Here is a 23,747-nt window from a genome sequence, read left to right on the forward strand (position 1 = left end):
TATTAGGGGGTACCTCCTTAAAAGTTAAGGGGGGGTAGGGGGGAAGCCACTTTGGACTTATACGTACGGATAGAGGCAGCCGAGAAGTACCTTAAACCAAGAGGGTTAGACTTTTATTTCTCTATTTCTCTATTTAGGTACTTTCTTTATCTTTATTCTCTATTATTACCTCATACAACTGCAACATATCAAATTTATGAGAATTACATGTATACATATACTTAAAGTCCTATCAAGTCCTACATAACTAATCAAATGCATATCTACGAAGTATTAGGTAGGTTAGGTACATATGGTGCGACTAGAAGGACCGTGCGTTATAAGATGTAGCTCATGCTATGTATGTATACTACACTATTCGGGCATATTTATTAGCGGTGGAGGTTAGTAGGTCGGTACATGTAATAGGCTAACCTATTGACTTGCATCTATCCGAACCATTAACGCACGTTTAAATGCCAATCAAACCCGAATATTGAATCTACATGCACGTATCTATATGCGGATGTTCGTGCGGAATGCTCGTCAGCCCTGCAACCCAAAAAGGAGAGTACGGGCCAGACTGGTCGGAGCTACGTCAGCTGTAAGGGAGCTGGCAATTCTACATCTACATACATACCAAGTACACTGTAAATCTGTACAATATACAATATACAATATTGAATCTATGTAGACTCGATGCTCACTTTTTATCGTTCGATTACTAACGGCTTAACGCTTAACATAACATCGCTTTTCTAGTTTTTTACCATATCGTCTCTTATACCCAATTCCTTTCCTTTCCTTTCCCATCCGTATCAGAATAGCCAAAGTGAGGGTGTTAACACCTTCTATCCGCGTCCGCCATGTGGCGAGACCGCACCAACCTGTGAGCCTAGCCCACTCGTTATATATATATAGGTACCTATATATATATATATATATCCACGATGTCGCTTAAGACTTACAACCGAAACTTAATGTAGCTATATATCCTACCGCCAATCCTACGCCCACCACCCAGCCAAGAAGACGCGATACGGTCCCGGCCCCAGCAGCGACAGAAATGGCTTCCCGGAATTCGCCCGCGGTAGCGGCACCAGCGCCGAAGACCAGCAGGGCCTGCTCTCGGGCGCCGACTACCACGACGACGGCGACGCCGTCATCGAGATGGATCTGCTACCCCCGCGCTGGGCCGACATCAACGACGAGGTCTCGGACCTACTCGCCGAAGTCGCCCGCAAGTCGCAGACCCTCGAGCGCCTACACCAGAAGCACGTGCTGCCCGGCTTCAACGACGAGGAGGCCAAGAAGGCCGAAGAGGGCGAGATCGAGCGCCTGACCCAGAGCATCACAAAGGCCTTCCACGACTGCCATCGCTGCATCCAGCGCGTCGAGCAGATGGTGCGCGACGGCAAGCAGAGCGGCAGCATGACCAGGGCCGAGGAGACCATGGCCAAGAACATACAAATAAGCCTTGCGACGCGGGTGCAAGAGGCAAGCGCCGGCTTCAGGAAAAAGCAAAGCGCATACCTAAAGAGTAATTCCGCCCTTGAAAACGTTGGCGATTAGACCCCTTGTGCTAACACTTGCTCCAGAGCTCCGCGGAATGTCCGGTCTAGGCGCCACATCCCCCATCGGCGAGCGCAGCTCGACGCCCCTCGGCGGCAGCAGCAGCAATAGCAACAACTACGCCGCGGACCCGTCTCTCCTCGAATCCGACGCCGACCGGTCGTACTCGCAGTCCGCGCTGCAGCAGACGACACAGCAGCGCCAGCTCCACTCCAACGACGCGGTGATCCTCCAGCGCGAGCGCGAGATCGAGGATATCGCGCAGGGCATCATCGAGCTGTCGGACCTGTTCCGGGACCTGCAGACGATGGTCATTGACCAGGGCACGATGCTCGACCGCATCGACTACAACGTCGAGCGCATGGCCACCGACGTCAAGAGCGCCGACCGCGAACTCGTCGTCGCCGCCGGATACCAGAAGAAGACTACTAAGCGCAAACTTATCCTCCTACTCGTCCTGCTCATCGTTGGCGCTATAATACTCCTGGCCTTGAAACCGAAAGGCCGTGGTGGTGGTGGTGGTGAGGGGGGAAGTAATGATGGAGGGACTGACGGGGGTGGTGACGGGGGCTGATGAGAAAGCATTTCTGGGTTATGCTTGTTGTACGTTTGGGACGTTTGTAGGAAATACGGTATATCATATTTTAGCTCAGGCCATGTCACTGAGCTATTCGAATTGGAATTGTCGAGCCACCTATCATGGGCATGGGAGGCACTGACGAAATCCTGTATCAGACAAGTTTATTTAAATCTTAATTCTGTCTTATGAAGGTGTATACCCTCTCGTCTATGATCTATATAAATATGTGGGTATCTTTATTGTATATTGTATATGTACATATAAGTAGGCGTTAGATCTATGCTACAACACGATACGAAGTTGAGGTACTGTCCTCCCCATACTTTGTAGATACTGTTTATCTCGTATCATCAACTTACGACCGCGAGTCTCAATCTCCTCTTGGAGCCTCTCTAGCGGTGGAAGGAGTTCTTCTCCCCAAGCCTCATCCAGGCAAGATTTCATTTCCTTCAACGTTAGACTATTGTTCGCTCTGGCCACTTGCCATCCTCTCCTCGTTGGATAACCAGGCCCATAGAAGGTGATTAGGCGTAGTTTAATCAGAGCAACTAAGTGGGTTTTTTCAATAAGAACGCCCCGGTCGTAAAGACTTCGTAGCAATCTAACAGCTCGACCGCCGCCGGATTTTAGATATCGTTGACGATGACCTTGCATGGGAGTGATTTCGTTGGATTGTTTCGGGGAGGAGTAAAATGAATAGCGCACGATAGTCCCTAATAGCTTATTATCGAATATCTGGCGTAACGGATGCAGGGGTGCCTGGATTGGCAAGTCCAAAGGAACATATACACCCAGGAGATTTTCAACACCGGATAGCGGCTTTTTCATGGATTCCGGTATATCTTCTGGGTGTACAGGAGCGAAACCCGGGCGAGAAGACTGGAAGGAAGTAAACATATCTGCCAATTCAATACTGAGTTTTTCTAGATCGTCTACTCTGCTTTGTCGAGCAAGACAGAACAGTATCTTCCGCCAACAGTCAATGGGTACCGGGATTTCCATAGCCGCAAGTTGTCGGCAAATAGGTAGGTAAAAATAGAGTGAGTCTTCAGGTAGAAATGTCGACTTAGCTTCGCTGATTAGACTGTCAAAAATGAGGCTTGTCTGGTTAGAATCGAGTGTGATTTCCATTGCCTTCATATCGTCTAAGAGCTTCGAGAGCCCTGCTCGGTCTTTGTGCAGAATATAAGTTTCAGCAAGTGCGTTGGCTGTTTGGCGAGTTGACTTATCCATCACTGCTAGCCGTGTAGCTAACATAAGCCGATGAGTCCTCCAATCTTCTGAATTAGCCGTAGAGACAACGAGATGCGACTGTAGCTCAGCATCATCAAATACATCCGGATGAAGGTCGCTATGTAGAAGGTCAAGAAGAAGCTCATTATCGTTCATCTTGGCTAGATAGAGGACCAATCTCAAATAGTTAGATTCGATAACTGAAATCCCCTGCTCGCGTAGTTGCTCGATACGCTTTAATACGCCCTTTGATGTTCCTTCTCTTAGCGCGATTGATTGCAACGACAACGGTCCAATCTCACCAATGCCTAAAGCGGAGATTGTCGATATGGCAGTATTCAAACTGACCCAGGAGCTGGCCAGCCACTTGGCTCCTAGTCGATCGTTATAATTCTTGACGCTGATGCCGAATGTTCCGCCGTGCACACGATTCATGAATTCTCGAGATATTTCAATTTTCTCCGCATCTTCCTTTGACTCAAAATTCAAGTTGTCGATCACGGCGGATTCCTCGGGATGAAGTGGTACATGAGGGAAATATCCCTTCAGAAATCTCAGAAAGGGCCGAGCAGAAACGTGTGCTAGTGGTAAATCGTCATGTCGAACGCAAGTACGTCGCCATTGTGCCGCTAGCCGGGATGCGCCTAAGTCGTACAGATATGGGACGAGGATATCATATAGCTGACGATTGGAGTTTATTATGTACAGGGACTCGAGAATAGGAGTACGGTACAACTCTTGATCATTTGCAAACTGCTTGATTATATTCGCAAATTCGTCTGCTCCCGGGTAAAAGTTCGGAGTTAATCGTAGTTGCCACTGCAGAGCTTGATGGTGTTGGTGAGTGCGCAAAAAATGCGACAGAACTGTCGAGTAGAGATGCGGCCATTTTACACCATGCATCTCATACATCCACTCGCTGTAAACCCAGACACTCGTTAGGAACTTGTTTTCCCTGGACTTCACTGCGGCCTCTAACATTGTTTGCCAAAACGCAGGCGCAAGCGGATTCTGGACATCGTACAGCGACTTGCGACCCCAGAGACCTTTCCAAACGCCCCAAACGCCTAGGTCCCCATTAACTCTCTTTTGGTAATCCAGGAGAGCACTCCATAAGGCAAGATCATTACGGTTTTCGAATTTGTCTACCAACAGCTTGCTGTGCCATTCTTTGGCAGGACCGCGCCGGTCAAAGTCAGACTCGACAGAGAGACGGTAAGGGTCGGTCAACAGAGCTCTCCATTTCCCAAATAGCTTCGTCTCTTGAATTGGGGGAAAGGTCGGCTTCTGTTGCTGCGTAGGCGCCTTCTGTGTCACTTGGACTTTATCGGATAGTTCTGACAAGAGAACATCAAAAGGGCTTTCCGAGTTGTTCGAGGACGATGCTGAGAAATAGTACCGTGAATTATTTCCAAGTTCCGGTGCGGGTAACCGAATACCATATCCATGCAACTGAGGGCGCTGGAGTGAAAGTGGGAATCGAGGATGGAGGACAAAACGCTTTGGCTTCACATCTCGAAGGGTTTTGCTCACCAATCGCATTACTGCCACACAGTCACATACTGCTAGACAACTTAGTCAACGGGAGTAGCCTCAAAAAGAAGAGGAAACGGTGAAGTAAAGATCCCGAAGGTATAGAGTGACCTAATTGCTGCATAAGGAAAATAGAAATTTGAAAGATGCAGCTTAGATCGGATTGATACCTTAGGTAAGGTATTTCGGTACTTTTCGACTTAAGCCAATAAGAAAATCGTAGTTGCGCCCATTGGACCGCCATTAGGACAGGGGGGGTTAGTGGGGTTTACGCTAGTTATACAAGGCTTAGCCGAGGTTTTAACGATTAGTCATATTAGAACACTACCCAATCCAGATCCAATCATTCGATGTTTGAATCGCTTCAATTCAAGCTTTCGACAACAGCTCTTCATACACTCTCGGATCCGTAAACCTACTTCCGAACAACCCTCGAACATCTACAAAATGGCGTACGTGTGCACCCTACGTTCAGATATCCTTCCGATGGTTCATATAAACGTCAATGGCCTTATTCCGTCTATGCGCGGATTCGAATATCTTTACGATGGGAATGAGTTTAGCTTCGTTGATGTATACTAACCAGCTGTGCAGTCTAGTCAACGCCCCAAACAAGGTGCCTCAACACCAGCGATTCTACCAGCAAGCTTATAACCAGCACACCCGAGTCTGGAAGATCGTATGTGTCTAATTTGTTCATATGCATTTTGCCCGAGGCCATTTTCGACTGACCGAATATAACGCAGAACCCGCGAAGCAACTACCTACTTGTCCCTTACCAGGTCCTACTCTGGGGCAGTTTCGGAGGTTCGTTCATCATATTATAGATATTAATACGGCAAATTCTAACAATGACTGCAGCTTCTATGTACATGATGGGACGCAAGATTCTAGGCTACAACACGTGGTTCGGCAAGAACTAGACTAGGAAAAAAGAGAAGGCGAATAGCATTGTAGACGAGAGAGGCGAGGACGACCACATATGTCCTGTTAGGCTGAAGAATAGACGGCTGTTCATACAATCCCTACGAGTTTCCTTCTAGTTTCGAGGACTTCATAAATCAACCCTCTTATATCCAAGAAGTCGCGAAGTTGATGTAGAAATTGATGTAAATCAGTCCATTACGCCCAAGGCACAATATGCCTCTACAATGCCTGCTATTTACTCGTACATGAATGTTTTCTCTAAGCAAAGACTACGTTGGTAGTAATCCACCCTCGAATTACTGTCAATACATCAACCAGCTGGTAACTTCTATTAGTTGGTCATCCCTGTATGCTAGTATTAAGGACATGTCTAGTATCCTTCGGCTCCGGGGGCCTTCTCGTCCTTGCGCAAGCTCATCAGTAGTTCACGGAAGCGCTCCTTGCCCGAACCGCTAGCACCGCCCTTCTGGCCTTTGCCGCTCACATCCACTAGCTTAGCAATGCGCTCCCAGCTCGTACCGCCGGAAGTTGTATCGTCTCGGCTGGCTAGGAATTCTTCTGCCTCCTTTCGAGTCTGCGCGATCATCTTCTCTTTCTTGCTGTTGTAGTTCTCGTAGAAATCATCAATGTTCTGTTGAGCTTCCTTGATAGTCTCGGCCTTCTGGGCGGCAAACTGCTCAGCTCGTCGAGCGTTACCAGCATCCCTCTTTTCGCGCCACTCCTTGATCACTTCAGGTTCCTCCTCTTCTCCGACATAAGCGTTAAAGCCAGAGTTGTAACTGACAGACGGACCAGTGATAGTACCACCAGGTGCGACTTGCTGTTCATTGATCATCATTAGAACACAATCTTGCTACAGCTAACTCAGAAGTTACAAACCTCGTTGGGAGTGTTGATATCGGGGAATTGGCTCTCGAATTGGGCACTTTCGGCGCCGCCTCCTAGAAGATCGTCGGATGAGGGATCCGCAAGGGCCGCAGACTCGTTGCCCGTGGTAAACTGCGTGGCGTCATCGCCAAGGAGAGCGCGTTCTCGAGCAAGGAAATCGTCGGCTGATGGTGAACCGACATCTTGGATATCGGTCTGGGCTAGCAAAGAGAAATTGGGAGTGAGCGACAATTGCTAGATTAAAAACAAAAAGTAAGGGGGTAGCTCTACTTACCACCAGAATCAAAGTCGTCTAGCGACGGGAATCTATCTGCCATATTGACAACAACAATGCGATTGGGAGTTTAAGTAGGTTTGTAGGTGATTTCTAGCTACTAATGATGTACGTCGAGGTTGTAATGTAGAGATTCTTGGGAGAATTAAATGATATGCAAGAACAAGTCTTAACACTCTTGCAAGGCTTAAGCTGCAGCCTCAGGTCCGAATGTTTTGTATGAAGTACAGATTACAGTTGCATGCATGGATCAGGACACAGTGTGTTCAAGGCGTTAGTCACATTAATTATGGCGATGGGCACTGTCCACATCTTATCATTCCAGGTACTACCTAAACACTAAATTACCTAACGTTGATGCCTTGGAAAAAGTATGGCAACTTCCTATTGATATAATTGGTAAAAATAGCCCGTGTACAACGCTAATATCACGTGCTCCAATCATCTAAGATCTACGGTATTATGTACGTTCCCGCTCATAGCTCCACTAACTTCCATTTTATGCATCTTACCTCTAACAACTACTTAAGCTAGATATCACAAAACAAAACAAAACAAGCAGAATCAAGCAGCTGTCTGAATTGGTTTTTACCAACCTTACTGCCTTTTGCTTTGTGCTGGACTCGAGTTACTTTCCCTTATCTCATGATATTTCGCAAGTAGGCTAGTCTACCTCTAAGAAATATCTGCGCGTCTTCAGCCCGCGTCAAGATGAAATCCTGGTAGCCAACTGTAGATTGATTCATCAAGTAAACTACATTCCAATTCACAGAAGAGCCCATTCAATCCAGCACAAATCCCTACTCAAACTCAAACTCAAACCCTCGATTCAACAAGTCATTATGGCTTACACCGACGATGCTGTGTTGGCCAAGCTCTCTGCCCTCTCCGAGGCGGCAGACAGCATTGTGTCCGTATCCCAGTGGATCATGTTTCATAGGTAGGCAAACTCGAGCACATGCCTATTAAGCAATCCGTGCTGCCTTGTAGATAATCACTGACTTGTTTGTCGGACATCAGACGCCATGCAGATCGAACAGTGCAACTGTGGCTCCAACGCCTTAAAGATTCTACAAGTCACAAGCGATTGAATCTCATCTATCTTGCCAATGGTATGTGTTATCAACCCACAGGATCCCCCCCAAGCCGCTGTGCTTGTACCAATTGCCCCTATTTCTTCAAAACCTGACAGTTTTGTAGAGGTTGCACAACAGACGAAAGCTCGTCATAGAGATGATTTTGTTGTAGCATTCTCGCCTATTATTGCGGAAGCCGTCGCCACCGCTTACAAGGGCGCATCGGCCGATATACAGCAAAGAATCAAACGGGTTGTTGACGTCTGGAGAGAACGTGCTGTCTTCGAGACGCCAATCTTAGAAGCGATAGAAGCTCGCGTACAAGGTAAACCCCCGTTTCCTAATGACATACAATATTATACTAATTATACAAAGAAATCAATGAGGCCCGCGGTACCGCTAAGGCCGGGCTGGGTGGCTCGATATTCGGATCTGCTTCTGTTCCAACGGAGCTGGCCCCCCTGACAACTCCTCAGCAAAACGTGACGAAGCTACTTCTAAGTACAAAGTCTACCGTCAACATAGCCAATCAAGAATACGACAAATTATTGGGCCCTGGAAGTACTGCGCCTTCGGCCCCTGTGTATGCTGCTCGTCTAAGCGGATTGCTGAAGACACTAGCCCAGGCGGAAGGAGCAGTAGACCAATGTGTGAAGGCTCGCCGGGAGCTTGTTGCAGCTTTGCAGAAAGTCCTAGACAGCAACAGAAACGCACTAATATCTGAGGAAGATCAGCTAGAGACTTTCGTAAGACGAAGAATGGAAGTGGAGGATAAGAAGACCGAGGTCGAGAGAGCAATTATGGCAGGACTTCCAGACGATGAGCCTTACTTCAGCAATGGCCAAAATGATCATCCAGATCCAGAGCCTGATAGACCAGAGGTTGAAGAACTTACACCACCGCCTATGGAACCGGATTTTCCGGGAAACGCCGACATGACGGATAATACAGGTAGTACCCAAGAAACCACCGACCAACCGCCCACCGTGGAGGATACCGACACTCACGCTAATCTCAGCGTCCAGTATAAGTCGGTGCCAACTACGATGAACGGGTCTAAGAAACGCAAGCTCGATGATGGCAATGATTTTCCCGACTTAGGAGAAGATGATGGCATCGACTCGGACGTGGCCGAGATGCTTCGTAGAGATAGCAGCGGTTCGTAATCTTGGCAGACATGGCTCGAGCTAACTTTGCACATGTCCCCTAAATGATGTCTTGAAGATATTAAGCAGAGAGTGGAGACGAATCGATGTATATTAATGCCAGTTTTGTGTTTCAGGGTGGCTCTTTTTGATTTCTAATGCCAAAATCATACGAGCTTACTGTTATTCTCGTTCACCAAGGATACATCGTCTTTTTTCTACTTATGGTATAGGCGTATGGCTGTAATCCATACAGAATAATTATAGACCTTATTTACCTACTCATAAAGCAGGCATTGTACAATGTCAGCCGATTTGGCCCTCGGAGATCTTAGGTTTAATCCGACTAGTTATATCACCTTTCGACGAGTATATGTATTCTCGACAATGCACGTAATGTTTCAAGCTAGCTAGCTTGCTTACCCCTTCTTAACATGTATAGGAAAGTAGAATTCAGAGTAGCCCAGTTTGTTTATTAGAAGCTTAGGTAGGTACCGGCCTACCTTTTATGTACTTAAGTACTTTAGGACCTATTTAACTCTGCACTAGACTCTACAAGGAATTGAACGTGACAGACCGGAGTTGTGCCGATTAACTCTAGGTGCAAGTACTTGAATGATGCATAAGCAATTCGAAGCTTCAGCGGTTTTAGTGAATTACTCCGTGTAGATGACGGCATTCTTCTCAACTTTTTTTTTTCTTTCCTTTTTACCACCGAGGTTGCCAACGAAACTTGCGCGGCGAAAATAAAAGATAGTGAAGCTCAAGTCAGCTTCGCTTCGATGGTGCGAACCCTCCGCAAGGGAACACACCTAAATCTATCCATGACGACCCGGCGAGAATAAAGCGCACAAGATGCCTTCGGGAGCATTGGGCCGCGCTATAGTGGGAAGCCTCCCGCAACGTGGTGCCGGCGTCGCAAAGAACTTCTCCCACCAATCCGTCCTTTTACCATGTCATATGTCCTCCGTCCTCCCTAAACGACTAATTACTCCGGAACTTCCGTCACGACCGCTCTTCCAGATTTCTCCTACCGTTTTCAAGACGAACTATCACTCATCTTGTTCCATCCGATCGCAAACACCGCTAGCCTTTTCTCCGAAGCTCGGCGTTACTTCTACGTCACGAATACGAACATCGAACTCGCCATGGAAATCGCCATGGAAATCGCCAATTGGTGCGCTGAGACAACTATCTACAAATCAACCGTCTAACCGAGAGAATCTTAATGTGACTATCCCGAGTAACGAAAAGAGGGACATCAGTATCGTTGCTTCAACGGCGGCTAAGACTGTAGAAGACGTTGCGCAATCCTACGAGGGCTTCGGCAAAACTGAAAAAGCTTCTAAGGCGGCTCAGGTCAACTTACGCGCTCGTCTTTCCCATGATGGGAAAGATAGCAAGAAAAGCTCGGCCTCGTTCAACGAAATATGGCGCCTCATCAAGATCGCGAAGCCAGAGGCAAGGAATCTTATTATTGCCGTGGTATTGCTGCTTATCTCTTCGTCTCTCTTCGTCTCGCTCCCCCTGGTTGTCGGCAAAGTCATGAATGTTGCTACTGCGAAAGCTGCAGCAGATACAGAAATGTTCGGCCTGTCACTCTATCAGTTCTTCGGCGCTTTCGGATTGGCTCTTACCCTCGGCGCATGCGCTAATTTCGGACGTATCGTCCTACTGCGAATCGTTGGCGAGCGAGTCGTCACACGCCTACGATCGCAGCTCTTCAGGAAGACGTATAGCCAGGATGCTGAGTTTTTCGATGCGAACAGGGTCGGTGACCTGATTTCTCGGCTCGGCACGGACACTATTATAGTGGGCAAGAGTATTACGCAAAATGTATCAGATGGATTAAGATCGATGGTGAACAGCGTTGCGGGACTCGCATTGATGGCCTGGATCAGCCCCAGTCTCACTGCTATTATCTTGCTCGCTGCCCCTTTCATCGGTAGCGCCTCTTTCGTGTACTCTCGCATCATTCGGAGGATAAGCCGTAAGATGCAACAGAACCTAGGAACTCTTACTAAGATCGCGGAAGAACGCTTAGGAAATGTTAGAACCAGTCAGGCCTTTGCAGGTGAGGCCCAGGAGGTCCGTCGGTACAACAACCAGGTCAGGAAGGTCTTTGAGCTTGGGAAGAAGCAGTCTATATACGATGCATCATATTTTTCTGGAACATCCTGGATGGGTAACATGACGATAATTGCTTTGCTCTGGTTCGGCGGAAATCTCGTCAGAGATGGTATAATGACAACTGGAGATCTTACTACTTTTGTCATGTACACGTTCTGGGCCGGTGGCGGGTTATTCGGCGTGGCCAACTTCTATTCAGAACTAATGAAAGGAGTCGGCGCTGCTACGCGTATCTTCGAACTTCAAGATCGAGACTCAGGTATCTCCTCGACTAAGGGGTTCAAAGTCACATCAGCACAAGGACCCATCAAATTCGAGAATGTTTCTTTCGCTTACCCTACACGCCCTGCTGTGATGATCTTCAACAACGTGAACTTCGAGATCCCATCGGGGACTAATGTGTGCATAGTCGGTCCTTCAGGCGGAGGAAAATCGACTGTGTCGTCTTTATTACTGAGGTTCTACGATCCTACCTCTGGCACCATTAAGATCAATGACATGGACATTACCAAGACGAACGCGAAGTCACTACGACGCCGTATCGGCATGGTATCCCAGGAACCAGTACTGTTTTCTGGCACAGTGGCCGAGAATATTGCCTATGGAAAACCAAATGCTACGAGGTCAGAGATAGTAACGGCTGCGCAAAAGGCTAATTGTGGGTTTATTGCCGATTTTCCGCAAGGTCTCGAGACGCAAGTCGGCCCCAGGGGCGCACAGCTCTCGGGCGGGCAGAAACAGCGTATCGCTATAGCACGAGCACTCATTAAGGACCCTGATATTCTCATCTTAGACGAGGCTACTTCAGCTCTAGATGCGGAATCCGAAACGGCCGTGAATCTAGCTCTGGCGGCACTACTCAAAGGCCGCAGGAGGACAACTATTTCCATCGCACACCGGCTCTCTACGATCAAGCGCTCAGAGAAGATTATCGTGCTATCTAACCAGGGCACGGTCGCCGAAGTGGGATCCTACGAGGAACTCAGCGCAAACCCACACAGTGAATTCACCCGGCTGATGGAGTGGCAGATGAGCGGAGGTGAGGTCCCAACCAAGGCGCAAGGCCCCGTACTCTCGGAATCCGAGATAATCGAAGAAGAGCTCGAGGAGGATAATGACGAGGAGCTCGGCGAAGAGGAAGAGGAAGAAGCAAAACAGAAACCGGAGAAGTAATAGTCACGCATCTCATAAACCATAGCATACAATTTTTGCATGAAAAACGGAACGGCGGTGAAAGTCTATTGCAATTTTTCTGGTTTCCTGCGTATTCAATGGGGCTCTTACAATAAAAAGTTCGTCTCTTAGAGAGGGAAGGGGTCACCAGGTATAAGACATGCACAGATACAGGGGGGTATTTGGGTGATAATGAATTGATAACTTGTATGTATATGTACGTGTAAAGTAATGCGTCCGGAACTCCACTCGATTTAGGTAAATATACCACGACGAGGCATAAGCCGGGCTCGGGATAGAGTCCGCGGAACCCTTGGATAGAAAGAAAGGAGAGGGTTGATGGCTCGAAGGGTTGTAGAATAATACATCTACGGCGTGATGAATAAAGGGGTAAAATATACTGTTTTACTGCTGTGGCGTTGTTGTTACTACCTATATGCCATTGACCCTATATACTATTGACTCGGTCTTTTTGGGGACTTTACTATGTGTATGCGGAAATTTAGAAAACTTGGAAATGGGAGTGAAGAGAAAAATAAATAAATAAATAAAATAGAAAAAGATAAAAATACAAGAAAAAGGGACAAAAAGGTGAGTTCAAACCTAGCACTTGACCTGAACAAATTGGCCTTTTTGTCGCCGCGACTTAGCCTCGAACTCGAATTAGCCCTTCATGTCCTTAACCACTAGACCACGGCCATGTTGGCAAGCAAATCTCGGATTGGGGCTTCGTGATAGAAGGTGCGCTTAATGCATCTTTTAAACTTAGCATGCGTGTGATTTCGTTGCCTGGTAACCATTATATGATTACCGGCTACAAGGTACCTACCCAAGTATCTAGGCAACGATGCATTTATGATCAAGGAATTCCCAAGGTTTACCTTTAGGATATATATATAGGATAGGATATTGTGTCAAATGCGAGTAAAAATTTCCTATTCGGAACGTATGCCTTACTACCTTATGCGATTTTTTCCTGCCTTACAAAAAGTAGTAAAAAAGAAAGAGATGACAAAAGAGGTAGAATCCTATTAAGGTATAAATAACTCAAAGGTAGATCCAGGAGTAAGTCTATTAGGAATGGGGACATAAGATGTGTACAACGCTCCCGTAAGAGGGTATATGAAAGGGTCAAGGGTAGGCATTCGTAGTTCAATATATCTTAATATTCATTAAGGATATAATACCAGATAAATACCAGGTATGGTGCGGTGTAAGGCTTAGGCTTTTGTGTTATCCGGAAGGTAACTTCGAGTATATACCTGTTTATCACATCGAATCAAGTTGTGATCATTTTCATTTTCTCCAGCTAGAATCATTCTGCGTGGAATAATTGCTATTGATATTACCAGACAACAGCAGCATCAGTTCGTAGTTACGAATAACAGCGAGTTAAAGCGTCGGATCATTTAAACAAGTATGAGCGCTCAACTTTAGCGCCTTAAAGTAGTGCTATATAAGATGTTTCCTAGGTAGTTGTGATATATTTGCTTGTAATCTCAATTTGAAGTATATTAAGGACGTTACACCACCCCCTTTTCCGCTACCACTAGCCAGCATCACAACCCTTACTACCTCATAAGACAAGCAAATGTAGGATTATCAACTTGAAAATACCTTATATAATACAATTAAAATCTATATTAGTAGCATTTAGTGAGATTGGTTTGATCACTATAATTCGAAAAACTATTTCAGCGGCGAGTAGCTCAGGCGCAACACATAGTTACCAGAAATATAGTTCCTAAAGATATAAGCTTCGAGTGGCAATAGCCTTGCTATACACAACCGAGTGCAACCTACGCTCGGTCAAGATTAATTGACTGATATAAAGTTGACGGGGAACTTAATTTTATTTACACAATATCACCGTCAGAATGTCACGAACGTTTATGGAGAGACTCATCTGATTGCCTCGATATGATAGATTATATTAAGATTTAAGTAATGCAATGGCTTTATATAATCACGTATATAGTTTGAAAATATCCAATCATTATTCCCCATAGGTAAATAAATAGTGAAATAGTGGATAATTACCGCCCGGTAAATCAAAGTTGATACCTATACACGTCTTAACTTCTCAAGTGACGTGTAATTACTAATAGTCATAGCACTCAGGTGTATAGCTTGTATATTATTTACATGTGGATCTATTAAGAATAATTACGATAAGAGGACTATTTTAGTCTGTGCGTGTAGGTAATAAGCATCACATTTAGGAAACGTTATTAAAACATTCATAGTTCCCGCATGGAAAATTTTGCTAACCATGACTTTGAGCTTTTTGGTAACCCCCTCGCTATGGGTGTTACGACTGTTAGAGTTATGGAAACGATTCAGTCACCCGAAAATTTGCAACTAAATACTTTAGGTAAACGAATATCATAGCCCCAATACGTACACTAACAGTGAATTAGGCTTTGCTAGGGAAGTCTTACCGTTATAAACCTCTCTGATGATTCCAAAACGACCATATAAGCGATCCAAGTTACCCAGTCCTTGGCCAATCCTCTGTCCTATTCCATTATCACAACATCCTAACAAGCCCAAGACTACTGGTTAAAAGCTCTACTACTTCAAAGCTGATAACACTCAAATATCTCATCAGGGCTATTGCTATTCGATTATCTTGTCAAAAATATTAACAAACGTCTCATCAAAACTTACCTACAACTCAAGATGTTGGATGAATCTATAACAAGCTTTTTTAACCGCTACCATCGCTACCCATCAAGACAGGAACGGGTGGTCACTCCGGCTTTCAATCTGGATTACACGCCCTTGCCGAAGCACGAAGAGGAGTAAGTATCTGACTCCGAAAGAGAACAAAGGAAACTTCTAACAATCTGCCTAGATCTGCGGATATAACGATTTGGCTGCCCGAATTTAAGAGAGAATGGCGAGTCCACAGAGACGTAATCACCGGCCAAAGCAACTTCTTTCGAATGGCCTTGGCCGTCCCATTATTAGTGAGTGACACTTTTCTTCGTTCTACCGACGGTACGCTAACTATAAGTAGGAGAGCAGGACCAAAGAAATCGAGCTCTACGAAATTGACGCTACCATAATGAACTTCATTGTAGTATTCATGTACGAAGACTGTAAGTACTTCACCGTATAGTTACTATCCTACTGTCGCTCCAGTTGTATACCACGGAAATACAGTTGCTAACTATATCCCACACAGGGTCCTCCGCAGCTACATCAGCCTTTGGACTAGAAGGCGGCGGCGACGTGCCGCCTCCGATAATCGCGGAGATCCTCATCGCCGCCGATTTCCTCGACATACCCCGGCTGTGCTACGCGGCGTACCACATGATGCTGTCCGGGATAGTCAGCCTGGTGATGCGGACCAAGGCGGAGACGACACGCTCGCGCGTCTTCGACCTCGCGAAACAGGCTTTCTGCATCGCGGCAATTACCTTGGAGATAAGCGGAACGAAGGTCGGCCTCGACTTGGCGGAGGCCATACAGAAATTCTTGGAGAAGACGAGAAGGGCGCAGGACTTGGACCGCGCGGCCGAGGCTTTCGTGGAAGCCTTCCCGAATGATCGCGCCATTATCGACTTGGAGCTTCAGTGGTAGGGCCTTGGAGTTTCAGTTGTATACGGGCGGCGGAATTGGAATACAAGGACAGCGAGAATGGTATGTGGACAGCGAGAACGAGCATAAACTGCTTGTACGAGTTGGTTAATTCAATGAAATATTTGGTGGTGGTATCTAAGAAGTTCCTAAGAGAATAAATATATGCGCCGTGACCGTCATCTAATCATTACGTACGTTTTCTTAAAACCAAGCTCGTAACGTCATCTCAATCACTCCTCACCAGCCCTCATCCTCATTAATTGCACTCTTATATCCTCCTATCTCCCTAGTGTCTTCGCCGGAATATCCCCAACAAGCCACGGTTGCTATCCGTGCTCGTTCGGGGTACCTTTTCCTTGTACGCCGTAGGTGATCCGAACTGCCTGCGTGGCATGCAGCACGAGACGGTCCAGAATGCTAACGCCACGAACATGACTGCGAACGCCACCCAAGAGATAGTCATAAACCTCGTGCCCTCGACGGCGGAGATGCCGTACTCGCCGCCCCGGTCGTTGATCTCAGACGCGCCTCTCTTCGAGATGGCCGTCGCGATCGCGGCGCCAACCGCGAGTGCCAAGGCGGCTAGTGCGGTAAGCGCTATGTTGGCGAGGATAGCTCCTCTCCCGATGACTTCGCGTCGTAGTGTCAGGACGATGATACACGATATAAACGATAGGCCGGAGAAGCCGGCTCCGAGGACGAAGAGGATGAATGTTGCTAATAGGAACTTGTTGACGTAGTCGATGGTCTCCTGGATCGAGTCTGGGATCGGGATGTCGGCTGCGTTGATGTTCAGGGGGCCGGCATTGATCTCCCTCTGGATGATGTCGGTGAGATTGAATTGGACTAAAAGCGAGCGTTAGCTATATCGGGCTTTATATAGTTGGTAAAATATGACGGTGTTCCTTACCTCCTGCGGACTGCGCTGTGCAGTTAGTCGTGTTGTACCACGCACCCGGCGAAGTGGCATTGGGCGCAAAGTTGCCCTCGCAAGCAGTCATGACATGTACGCTATACCACTGAGAAATACCTAGTTCGCGGGAAAGTTGGTCGGCAATGTCATTTGCGATATCGTTTAACTCGTCTGTGATTTGGCCTTCGATGTCGTCGAGTCCATCTTGGATGTCGTCCCAACCAAACCCGTCGTCGTTGGTGGCCGTGGGCTGGGAACCGGAAGAACTTGGAGTTGGCACGAGATTATAACCAAAAGTGGACATGTTAATCTAAAAACGAGGTTAGCTTGAGGTTTTTTGAAATATGACTTATGGGGTTAGGGACATACGGCAATGATATGATAGTTTTCCATCGATCGCTGCTGCGATCCGGAGCCAGCAAAGAGCGCTATCATTGCCAGCACGAATCCCACCAGCGACAGGAGGGTTGGAATAACCACCATTAGTGGCTTGGTATAGCCGCGTTTTACAGCCATATTTCCGTAGTTGATTAATGTTAGGATAATCTGATCAATTGATCCTCTTACAATCAGATATAGGGTTTATGTTAGTTGATATAAAAAATAAAAAGGGGAAGTCTCAACTAGTGAGATTCGATAAGAATTTAAATAATAAGAAGAACTAAAGGCGCAGAACAAAGCTAGAGGTAATGAAGTAGACTATTACATTGTCGAATATAATAGGAAATTCATGAATGTCGTACGTGGTACTTAATATGGCTCTCGGATAACAGCCTTGTATGTAATATATGTATAACGTGCATCATCTACTATCTACTAAAATAAAATAAAACTCCGAAAGGTCACCATTCGTTCGTCCGAATTCCACTTGTAAATTGAATGGTCCAAAGACACCAACGCATCTTGGTCTACTCTGTCAATCGACATATGCTCGGCATACGTATACGTACAAGTGTACCTTATCTAGTCTACTTCGAGACGAGAGAAAACTCATCATGTATGTAATCTACTCTATCGTAAGTACCAGCGATCAAAAAACATGCCATCCATGTATTCATGGGCTGCATCTGAGTGGGCAACGAGTTGCGTCACGGAGTAGTTTTGCCTCCTTTAGTCCATGTCGGTCTCTGTGATTGGCTGTTTATTAGCGTTGCGTCATAAGGGACCATTACAGAATTGACCCCCTGTAAAACCGGTTCGACACCTTGTAGCCAGTTAACCCCGGCAGTCATTAGGAACTAAGTACAACAGAGCGTCTTCTGAGAATAATCCGTAGCCATACGGTGATCTTTCTTGGCGGCCTCCCGAAACGGCGTCGCAGGTAGGGGGCGTTTAGCAGAAATATCGAAATAGCTGGAGTTACACGGTGACTAATGATGAGTGGGCCGTAGAAAGGTCATAAAGTGATTCAATCGTGGGAAAGCTATTGTAGGATGCCATTATTCTAATTGTTGCGAGGTGCCGGATAACTTGCCTTTGTGTCTCTATTATTCGCTAGTAATTCTCTTAGTATATTTTTGACATTGTTAGCAACGCGTGGTCATAATTTTGAATTCAATTCTAAAGATATCGCGGATTCTTTGAGCAGGGGTAGTAATTGTATCCTAAACTTAAGTTATTAGTCCTCTCGAATGTGTGAGATGTCTTTCATCCATAGCTATATCATAAAACTCCACGTCGCTGACTCTCTACAATCGCCATCTCACCGTCTGTAAGGGCATCTTTCTCCACGGTAATCCAACGTCCCCTTCCTGACCGCTGTGCTCTGATATGCTTTTCTACTGCTGTCGCAGACTCGATCCAATCCGCAAACCGAAGGACTTGACCATCTAATGAATAGTCCGAAAGGGCATACCCGGAACAAAGTCTCAGGGTTGTGATTTTCCCCCAATCACCCACCCAGTCAACAAAGTCGATAGTAAAATCTCCATCTGACTCTTCTCTCAATGCTGGGAACCAATCCCCACAGCCGGTCAAATCGAGGTACTCCAGGCTATATAGAGACTTGCTTAGACGCTTCAACACTAGTATCGCTTCCGACCAGTCGCCGTCTAAATTATGACTATAAGGCCCGGTGCCGCCATACTGAACGGTTCTTCCTGTTAACGGTGACGCCATCTTCGCAAATTTTGCATTTGGTGTCAGAGATGGTTCCGGCCAGCCAGACAGGTCGAGATGCGTAAGTGTTTGTAACTTGCTAGCTAACGAAAGTAGCTGCTTCCATGAAGCGACGGGCGCATTTCCGGGCTCGACTGCGAGGGATAGCTGTGTTAAGTTCGGTAAAAGCTTAATCGGCCCGGAAATGGGTTCTGGGGCTTCCCACGATTCCTGAAGATCAAGCTCGACAGCGACTGAAGGATATAATAGTTCACCTAACTCTTTCAATAGTATTGACTTCCCAACCGAACCGCTCAGGTCCAAACAAAACACGTCCCCGTTTAGTTTATCCAAATCAGGCTTTTCTACTTCGTATTGCGCGAGCTTCTCATCTGCGGGACCAGCAAGGATCAGTCGCAGGTCGTTGATAGACAGTCCTGGTTCATGAAGCTCCGAGATACAACTGATTAAGGCTGCCCGCAATTGACTGGGTAACGTATATAAGTAAAACTGATTCCAATGCCGCTGCTGCTCCCAATCTAGGGCCATCCGTCGTATTAGCCGATCCACGAAACTGCCATCGGCTGGGGTGTAGATACCCGGTAAGGGCCAGTGTTGAATATGTCCTCCAAGGTCTCTTCTTAGGTCTGCGGGGGCATGCCGCGACTGCGCCAGCGATACCCAACTGCGCGGTGGCGGTGGGCCTGGGGGTGGCCGTCGACCATGCGCATGGAAACGTTGAGGCCGTCGGGGTGCTGGAGCGGGTGTCTCGGGAATTTGGAGGATTTGGCGGATCGAAGGTGGAACGGTGGGAGTCGCTACGGAGAAGTTACTCGAGGTACCATTTTGTTTTATGCTAGTCCGTCGCAAATCTGCGAGAATTTGGTTGACGGAACGTTCATGCTGATCTACGCGATGATTTGTTAGACACGATGCGCACGTTCGGAGTTTGAGGGAGTTAAGAGATTAACTTACCAGAGGTGGTCCTCGATGAGGAGGACAGCGCAAGTGATGGCGGAGCTACTGAAGGTGGTTTCGAGTATTTGTTATTGTGTCTTTTCTTAGGCATAACAGTTGAGGATGGGATAAACCTATCTCGACTGTTTGCGAAAAGAAGAAGTCGCAAAAATTAAGAAGAGTGTGTAAGCAAATGAAGTAAAACCGACCCAACGGCGCAAGAATTGGAGATGACTTGATTGACTCATCGGAGATTATGTAATGAGCCGCAGATTAAACCCCTGTGCCTTTACTCTGTCCTTCCTTCCAGAAACCTACGAATCTGTTCTATCATACATGCCTCGTTTGTTTAAGTTTTTGTCATAAATCGTTTACCTTCATATCAACTTGACTTTATTTCAGGTTTATGCACAAGACTTCTATATTTTTCATACATTAGGTACTAAAGGAGAAGAGACTACGACGCTACAGAAAACAAAAGCTTCCAATCCACTTCACAACATCTGAATTTTGCGACATCAATTAGAATATACATTAGCTTTGCTATATACGTGTAATCTTACATTGCTATTCTACATTATACGCCCCTTGTACCTATTTCCAGAGAACCCCTCCATTGACTAAAGAAACCATTCAATCCCTATTTGTGTGAAATCATAACAGCAATTTACTAATTCATTCTCTTACACCTCTGGAGGGGCAGTTGCGTTATCTTGCCCAGGATTTGCCTCTTCGTAATGGCAGATCTTTACGAACCGGTAGTATCCGGCTGCGATTAAAGCACCTAGGAGAGGACCAACCCAGTAGATCCAGTGGTATCCCGGGAAACTTGGTCCAGCAACGGCACACCCGAGACTGCGTGCCGGGTTGAGTGAGCCGCCGGTGTAGAAAACGCCTATTGTCTTATATTAGTTGCGCTCCCTAGCCTAGTCGCTAGACATTTATCGTCTACTTACCAGGAATTTCAGCGACGAAGAGTGCTAACCCGATGCCTAATGGCGCTAAATACGTGTCCTTAGACTTTTCGGCTGCGAGCATGAGGATCACGAAGACCAGGTACGAGGTGAAGAGTATTTCAGCGAAAACACCCTGTGCCAAGTTCATCCCGGGAGCCAACGTCGTGTTCACTAATGCAATATCACCGGGAAACATGACTTTTACTATGGCACCCGCACACATGCATGCGATCAGCTGTGTCGGGATCAAAAAAGCTGCTCGCGCCCACGGTAGTTGGCCACCGAGACAGAGACCCAAAGTAACCTATTACACATTGAGAGGTTAGCTACAAAGCTCTTAGGGTCGAGGAGAGAATATTGTTCTCTTCAAGCTCTACACGTACCGCAGGGTTAAACAATCCTCCACTAATCCTGTAGAAGGCCCAAACGGTAACGAGAAGTGAGAAGCCATAGGCAAGCGAGATATAGATCACCTTCGACGCACCCGATGTTGCCGCCCCTTGGTCGAGTACCATGAGGTGGCCCGCATATCCAAAGAAAAGGAAAAAGAAGGTCCCGACAAATTCTCCCGTCGCAGCGACAAGATGTTTTTCTAACGGGTTCAGATGCCTATCGCGTGGTAGGCGCGGCTGGCTTCGCCGCGGGTGTCCATTTCCGTGTTCATTTCCATATCCATTAGATGGCTGGCGGCGCTTTTCATGGTGAGGAGGCATCGCGGCTCTATATGATAGCAGCCAAGTATTCCCCTGCAGTTTTGATTTTGGTCAACGGACTTGGCTATCCATGGTTTCCTGCAACTCCTACGAACTTCTTATATCTAGACTTCGTACAATTCGAAGCTTACGAGTCGGCTTTAACAATTAGTTTACGATGTGGTGGATCATGCATGATGTAACCAACTCGTCGGAATTGCTGCCGTTGAGTATCTAAACTCACTAAGTCACGCTACTAACGTGTGGTGACGGGAAGAATTTCTTAAGATGTTTACTAGTACTTGTTAGTCGTTGACTAAGACTACGCGTTCGACCTAAACGGGTAGAAGCATAGGAGCTTTAGTTCCTCGTCCAGTAATTATCTTGGGAAGTTGAGGCTCCGCACTTATTAATGATATCCGCTAACTGAAGTAGAGACTCCGCATCATCGTCAACTTGATCTACCGATGAGCATACTAAGTATCAAACATGTCAAAAGGCTGCTCGGCGAAGATCTGTAGCGATATGTTAGGTAGGCCTTCGTTTTCTCCTTCACGTATGGTTGCCGGACTCCACCTTTGACTCTATTTATGATAAGGAGTCAAGATGATTTTTCTTTACCTTCAAGTTACTACAAGAGGTGACCTAATGAGCCTGTTGGTTGTATTACGCATAATATAGGTACCTATAATTTTCCTGTATTACTATGATATTGCTAAAAAATAGGAACAACACCTATAATTGGTCGAAACAAGAGACAAGAAATCGTGCTACCTCTTGATAGGTAATATATATTGCCACCTTTGGGGCAAGATGATGCATGAAAAAAGATTTACCCATTGAAGTTATCTAAAATAGATTAGATTAATATAGGTCTATTCTGCCAAAACTTATTGCTTTAACAGGTATACCTACCACTTATAAAGCCGTATAATATATTTCTATAAAATTATATTATAATATAAAATTATTTAAAAATGTAAAAAATAATTAATTATATATATTATAATATTTTAAAATTTGATTTATTTTAATAATTAAAAATTATTTTTATTTTTTAAAATTTTTTTAAATTAACGTTTTTAATATATAATATTAATTATTTATTATTTTTTTAAATTTAATTCTTTTTAATCTTTTTATTATTTTAATTTTTTTAATTATAATAATTTTATTAATTTAATAAAAATTTTTTATAATTTTATTTTTTTATATTTTTATTATTATTTATAATATATTATATTAAATTTTAATATTTTTTTTTTTTTTAAAAATATTTTTAAAAATTTAATTATTTTATAAATTCTTTATATTTTTTTTTTAATAAAAATTTAATAAAACTATTAATTATTATAATTTTTATTTTTATATATAATATTTAAAAATCTTTTTAATTAATTTGGTTAATTATTTATTTATATTAAATATTAATATATTAAATTTAAATATTATTAAAAAGATTTAAAATTATTATAATAATATTAATTAAATTTAAAAATATAATAATTAATTTAAATTATTTAAAATTTAATTTTTTAAATAATTTTATAATTTATATTATTAAAAAATTTATTGTAATAAAATTAATAAATTTAATTTTAATATTATTTAATATTATTAATATTTATTTTTTTAAAAATTATTAAATAAGATATTTTATAAAAATAATAATATAAATATTTATTAATTTTTAAAATCTTAATATATTTATAAATATTATATTAATTTAAATTTATAATTTAAAATTTTTAATTATATATTTTTTTTTAATATAATATTAAATAATTTAATTATTTTAAAATATTATTATAAATATTTTTTAAATTTAAAATAAATCTTTTTTGGTTTAATGTTAATTTTTAAAAAATTATTAATTATTTTTATAATATTAAATTAAATATTTATTATTAATTAATTAAAAAAATTTATTTTTTAAATATAATTATATTTTTTTATTTTTATAATAAATAATTAAATATTAAATATAATAATATTTAATTTTTAGGGTAATTTAATATATTTATTTATATTAAT

The 23,747-nt window shown here is 44.4% G+C and overlaps 9 protein-coding genes across 9 annotated transcripts; 4 read left to right on the plus strand and 5 right to left on the minus strand.

Annotated features, from left to right (window-relative positions):
* Positions 1–845: 845 nt before the first annotated feature.
* On the plus strand, positions 846–2,125 carry GL218_07264 (t-SNARE affecting a late Golgi compartment protein 2; the record flags this gene model as incomplete). Its single annotated transcript, XM_033584013.1, has 3 exons — positions 846–868; positions 966–1,519; positions 1,578–2,125. The coding sequence occupies 3 exons, from the start codon at positions 846–848 to the stop codon at positions 2,123–2,125; spliced, it is 1,125 nt and encodes a 374-aa protein (XP_033433250.1).
* A 288-nt stretch (positions 2,126–2,413) lies between these two features.
* On the minus strand, positions 2,414–4,906 carry GL218_07265 (putative pentatricopeptide repeat domain-containing protein; the record flags this gene model as incomplete). The annotated part of the gene is made up of 1 exon (XM_033584014.1): positions 2,414–4,906. One exon carries the CDS (start codon positions 4,904–4,906, stop codon positions 2,414–2,416), a length of 2,493 nt encoding a protein of 830 aa, XP_033433249.1.
* Positions 4,907–5,444: 538 nt separating this feature from the next.
* On the plus strand, positions 5,445–5,820 carry GL218_07266 (uncharacterized protein; the record flags this gene model as incomplete). Its single annotated transcript, XM_033584015.1, has 3 exons — positions 5,445–5,576; positions 5,644–5,704; positions 5,759–5,820. The coding sequence occupies 3 exons, from the start codon at positions 5,445–5,447 to the stop codon at positions 5,818–5,820; spliced, it is 255 nt and encodes an 84-aa protein (XP_033433252.1).
* A 374-nt stretch (positions 5,821–6,194) lies between these two features.
* On the minus strand, positions 6,195–7,029 carry GL218_07267 (Clathrin light chain; the record flags this gene model as incomplete). Its single annotated transcript, XM_033584016.1, has 3 exons — positions 6,195–6,644; positions 6,704–6,912; positions 6,987–7,029. 3 exons carry the CDS (start codon positions 7,027–7,029, stop codon positions 6,195–6,197), a joined length of 702 nt encoding a protein of 233 aa, XP_033433251.1.
* Positions 7,030–7,828: 799 nt separating this feature from the next.
* Positions 7,829–12,510, plus strand: GL218_07268 (ATP-dependent permease MDL2, mitochondrial; the record flags this gene model as incomplete). The annotated part of the gene is made up of 6 exons (XM_033584017.1): positions 7,829–7,926; positions 8,007–8,098; positions 8,187–8,387; positions 8,438–9,220; positions 10,231–10,384; positions 10,452–12,510. The coding sequence occupies 6 exons, from the start codon at positions 7,829–7,831 to the stop codon at positions 12,508–12,510; spliced, it is 3,387 nt and encodes a 1,128-aa protein (XP_033433244.1).
* Positions 12,511–15,192: 2,682 nt separating this feature from the next.
* GL218_07269 (uncharacterized protein) lies at positions 15,193–16,098 on the plus strand (the record flags this gene model as incomplete). The annotated part of the gene is made up of 4 exons (XM_033584018.1): positions 15,193–15,314; positions 15,368–15,482; positions 15,533–15,614; positions 15,701–16,098. 4 exons carry the CDS (start codon positions 15,193–15,195, stop codon positions 16,096–16,098), a joined length of 717 nt encoding a protein of 238 aa, XP_033433243.1.
* A 286-nt stretch (positions 16,099–16,384) lies between these two features.
* On the minus strand, positions 16,385–17,527 carry GL218_07270 (uncharacterized protein; the record flags this gene model as incomplete). The annotated part of the gene is made up of 3 exons (XM_033584019.1): positions 16,385–16,944; positions 17,009–17,321; positions 17,381–17,527. 3 exons carry the CDS (start codon positions 17,525–17,527, stop codon positions 16,385–16,387), a joined length of 1,020 nt encoding a protein of 339 aa, XP_033433003.1.
* Positions 17,528–18,673: 1,146 nt separating this feature from the next.
* Positions 18,674–20,177, minus strand: GL218_07271 (uncharacterized protein; the record flags this gene model as incomplete). The annotated part of the gene is made up of 2 exons (XM_033584020.1): positions 18,674–20,016; positions 20,084–20,177. 2 exons carry the CDS (start codon positions 20,175–20,177, stop codon positions 18,674–18,676), a joined length of 1,437 nt encoding a protein of 478 aa, XP_033433004.1.
* A 571-nt stretch (positions 20,178–20,748) lies between these two features.
* GL218_07272 (Aquaporin-2) lies at positions 20,749–21,734 on the minus strand (the record flags this gene model as incomplete). Its single annotated transcript, XM_033584021.1, has 3 exons — positions 20,749–20,960; positions 21,022–21,325; positions 21,405–21,734. 3 exons carry the CDS (start codon positions 21,732–21,734, stop codon positions 20,749–20,751), a joined length of 846 nt encoding a protein of 281 aa, XP_033433002.1.
* Positions 21,735–23,747: the final 2,013 nt, after the last annotated feature.

The sequence above is a fragment of the Daldinia childiae genome (genome assembly GCF_008694065.1).
Source record: "Daldinia childiae strain JS-1345 chromosome Unknown Scaffold8, whole genome shotgun sequence".
In the NCBI taxonomy this organism is placed as follows: Eukaryota; Fungi; Ascomycota; class Sordariomycetes; order Xylariales; family Hypoxylaceae; genus Daldinia; species Daldinia childiae.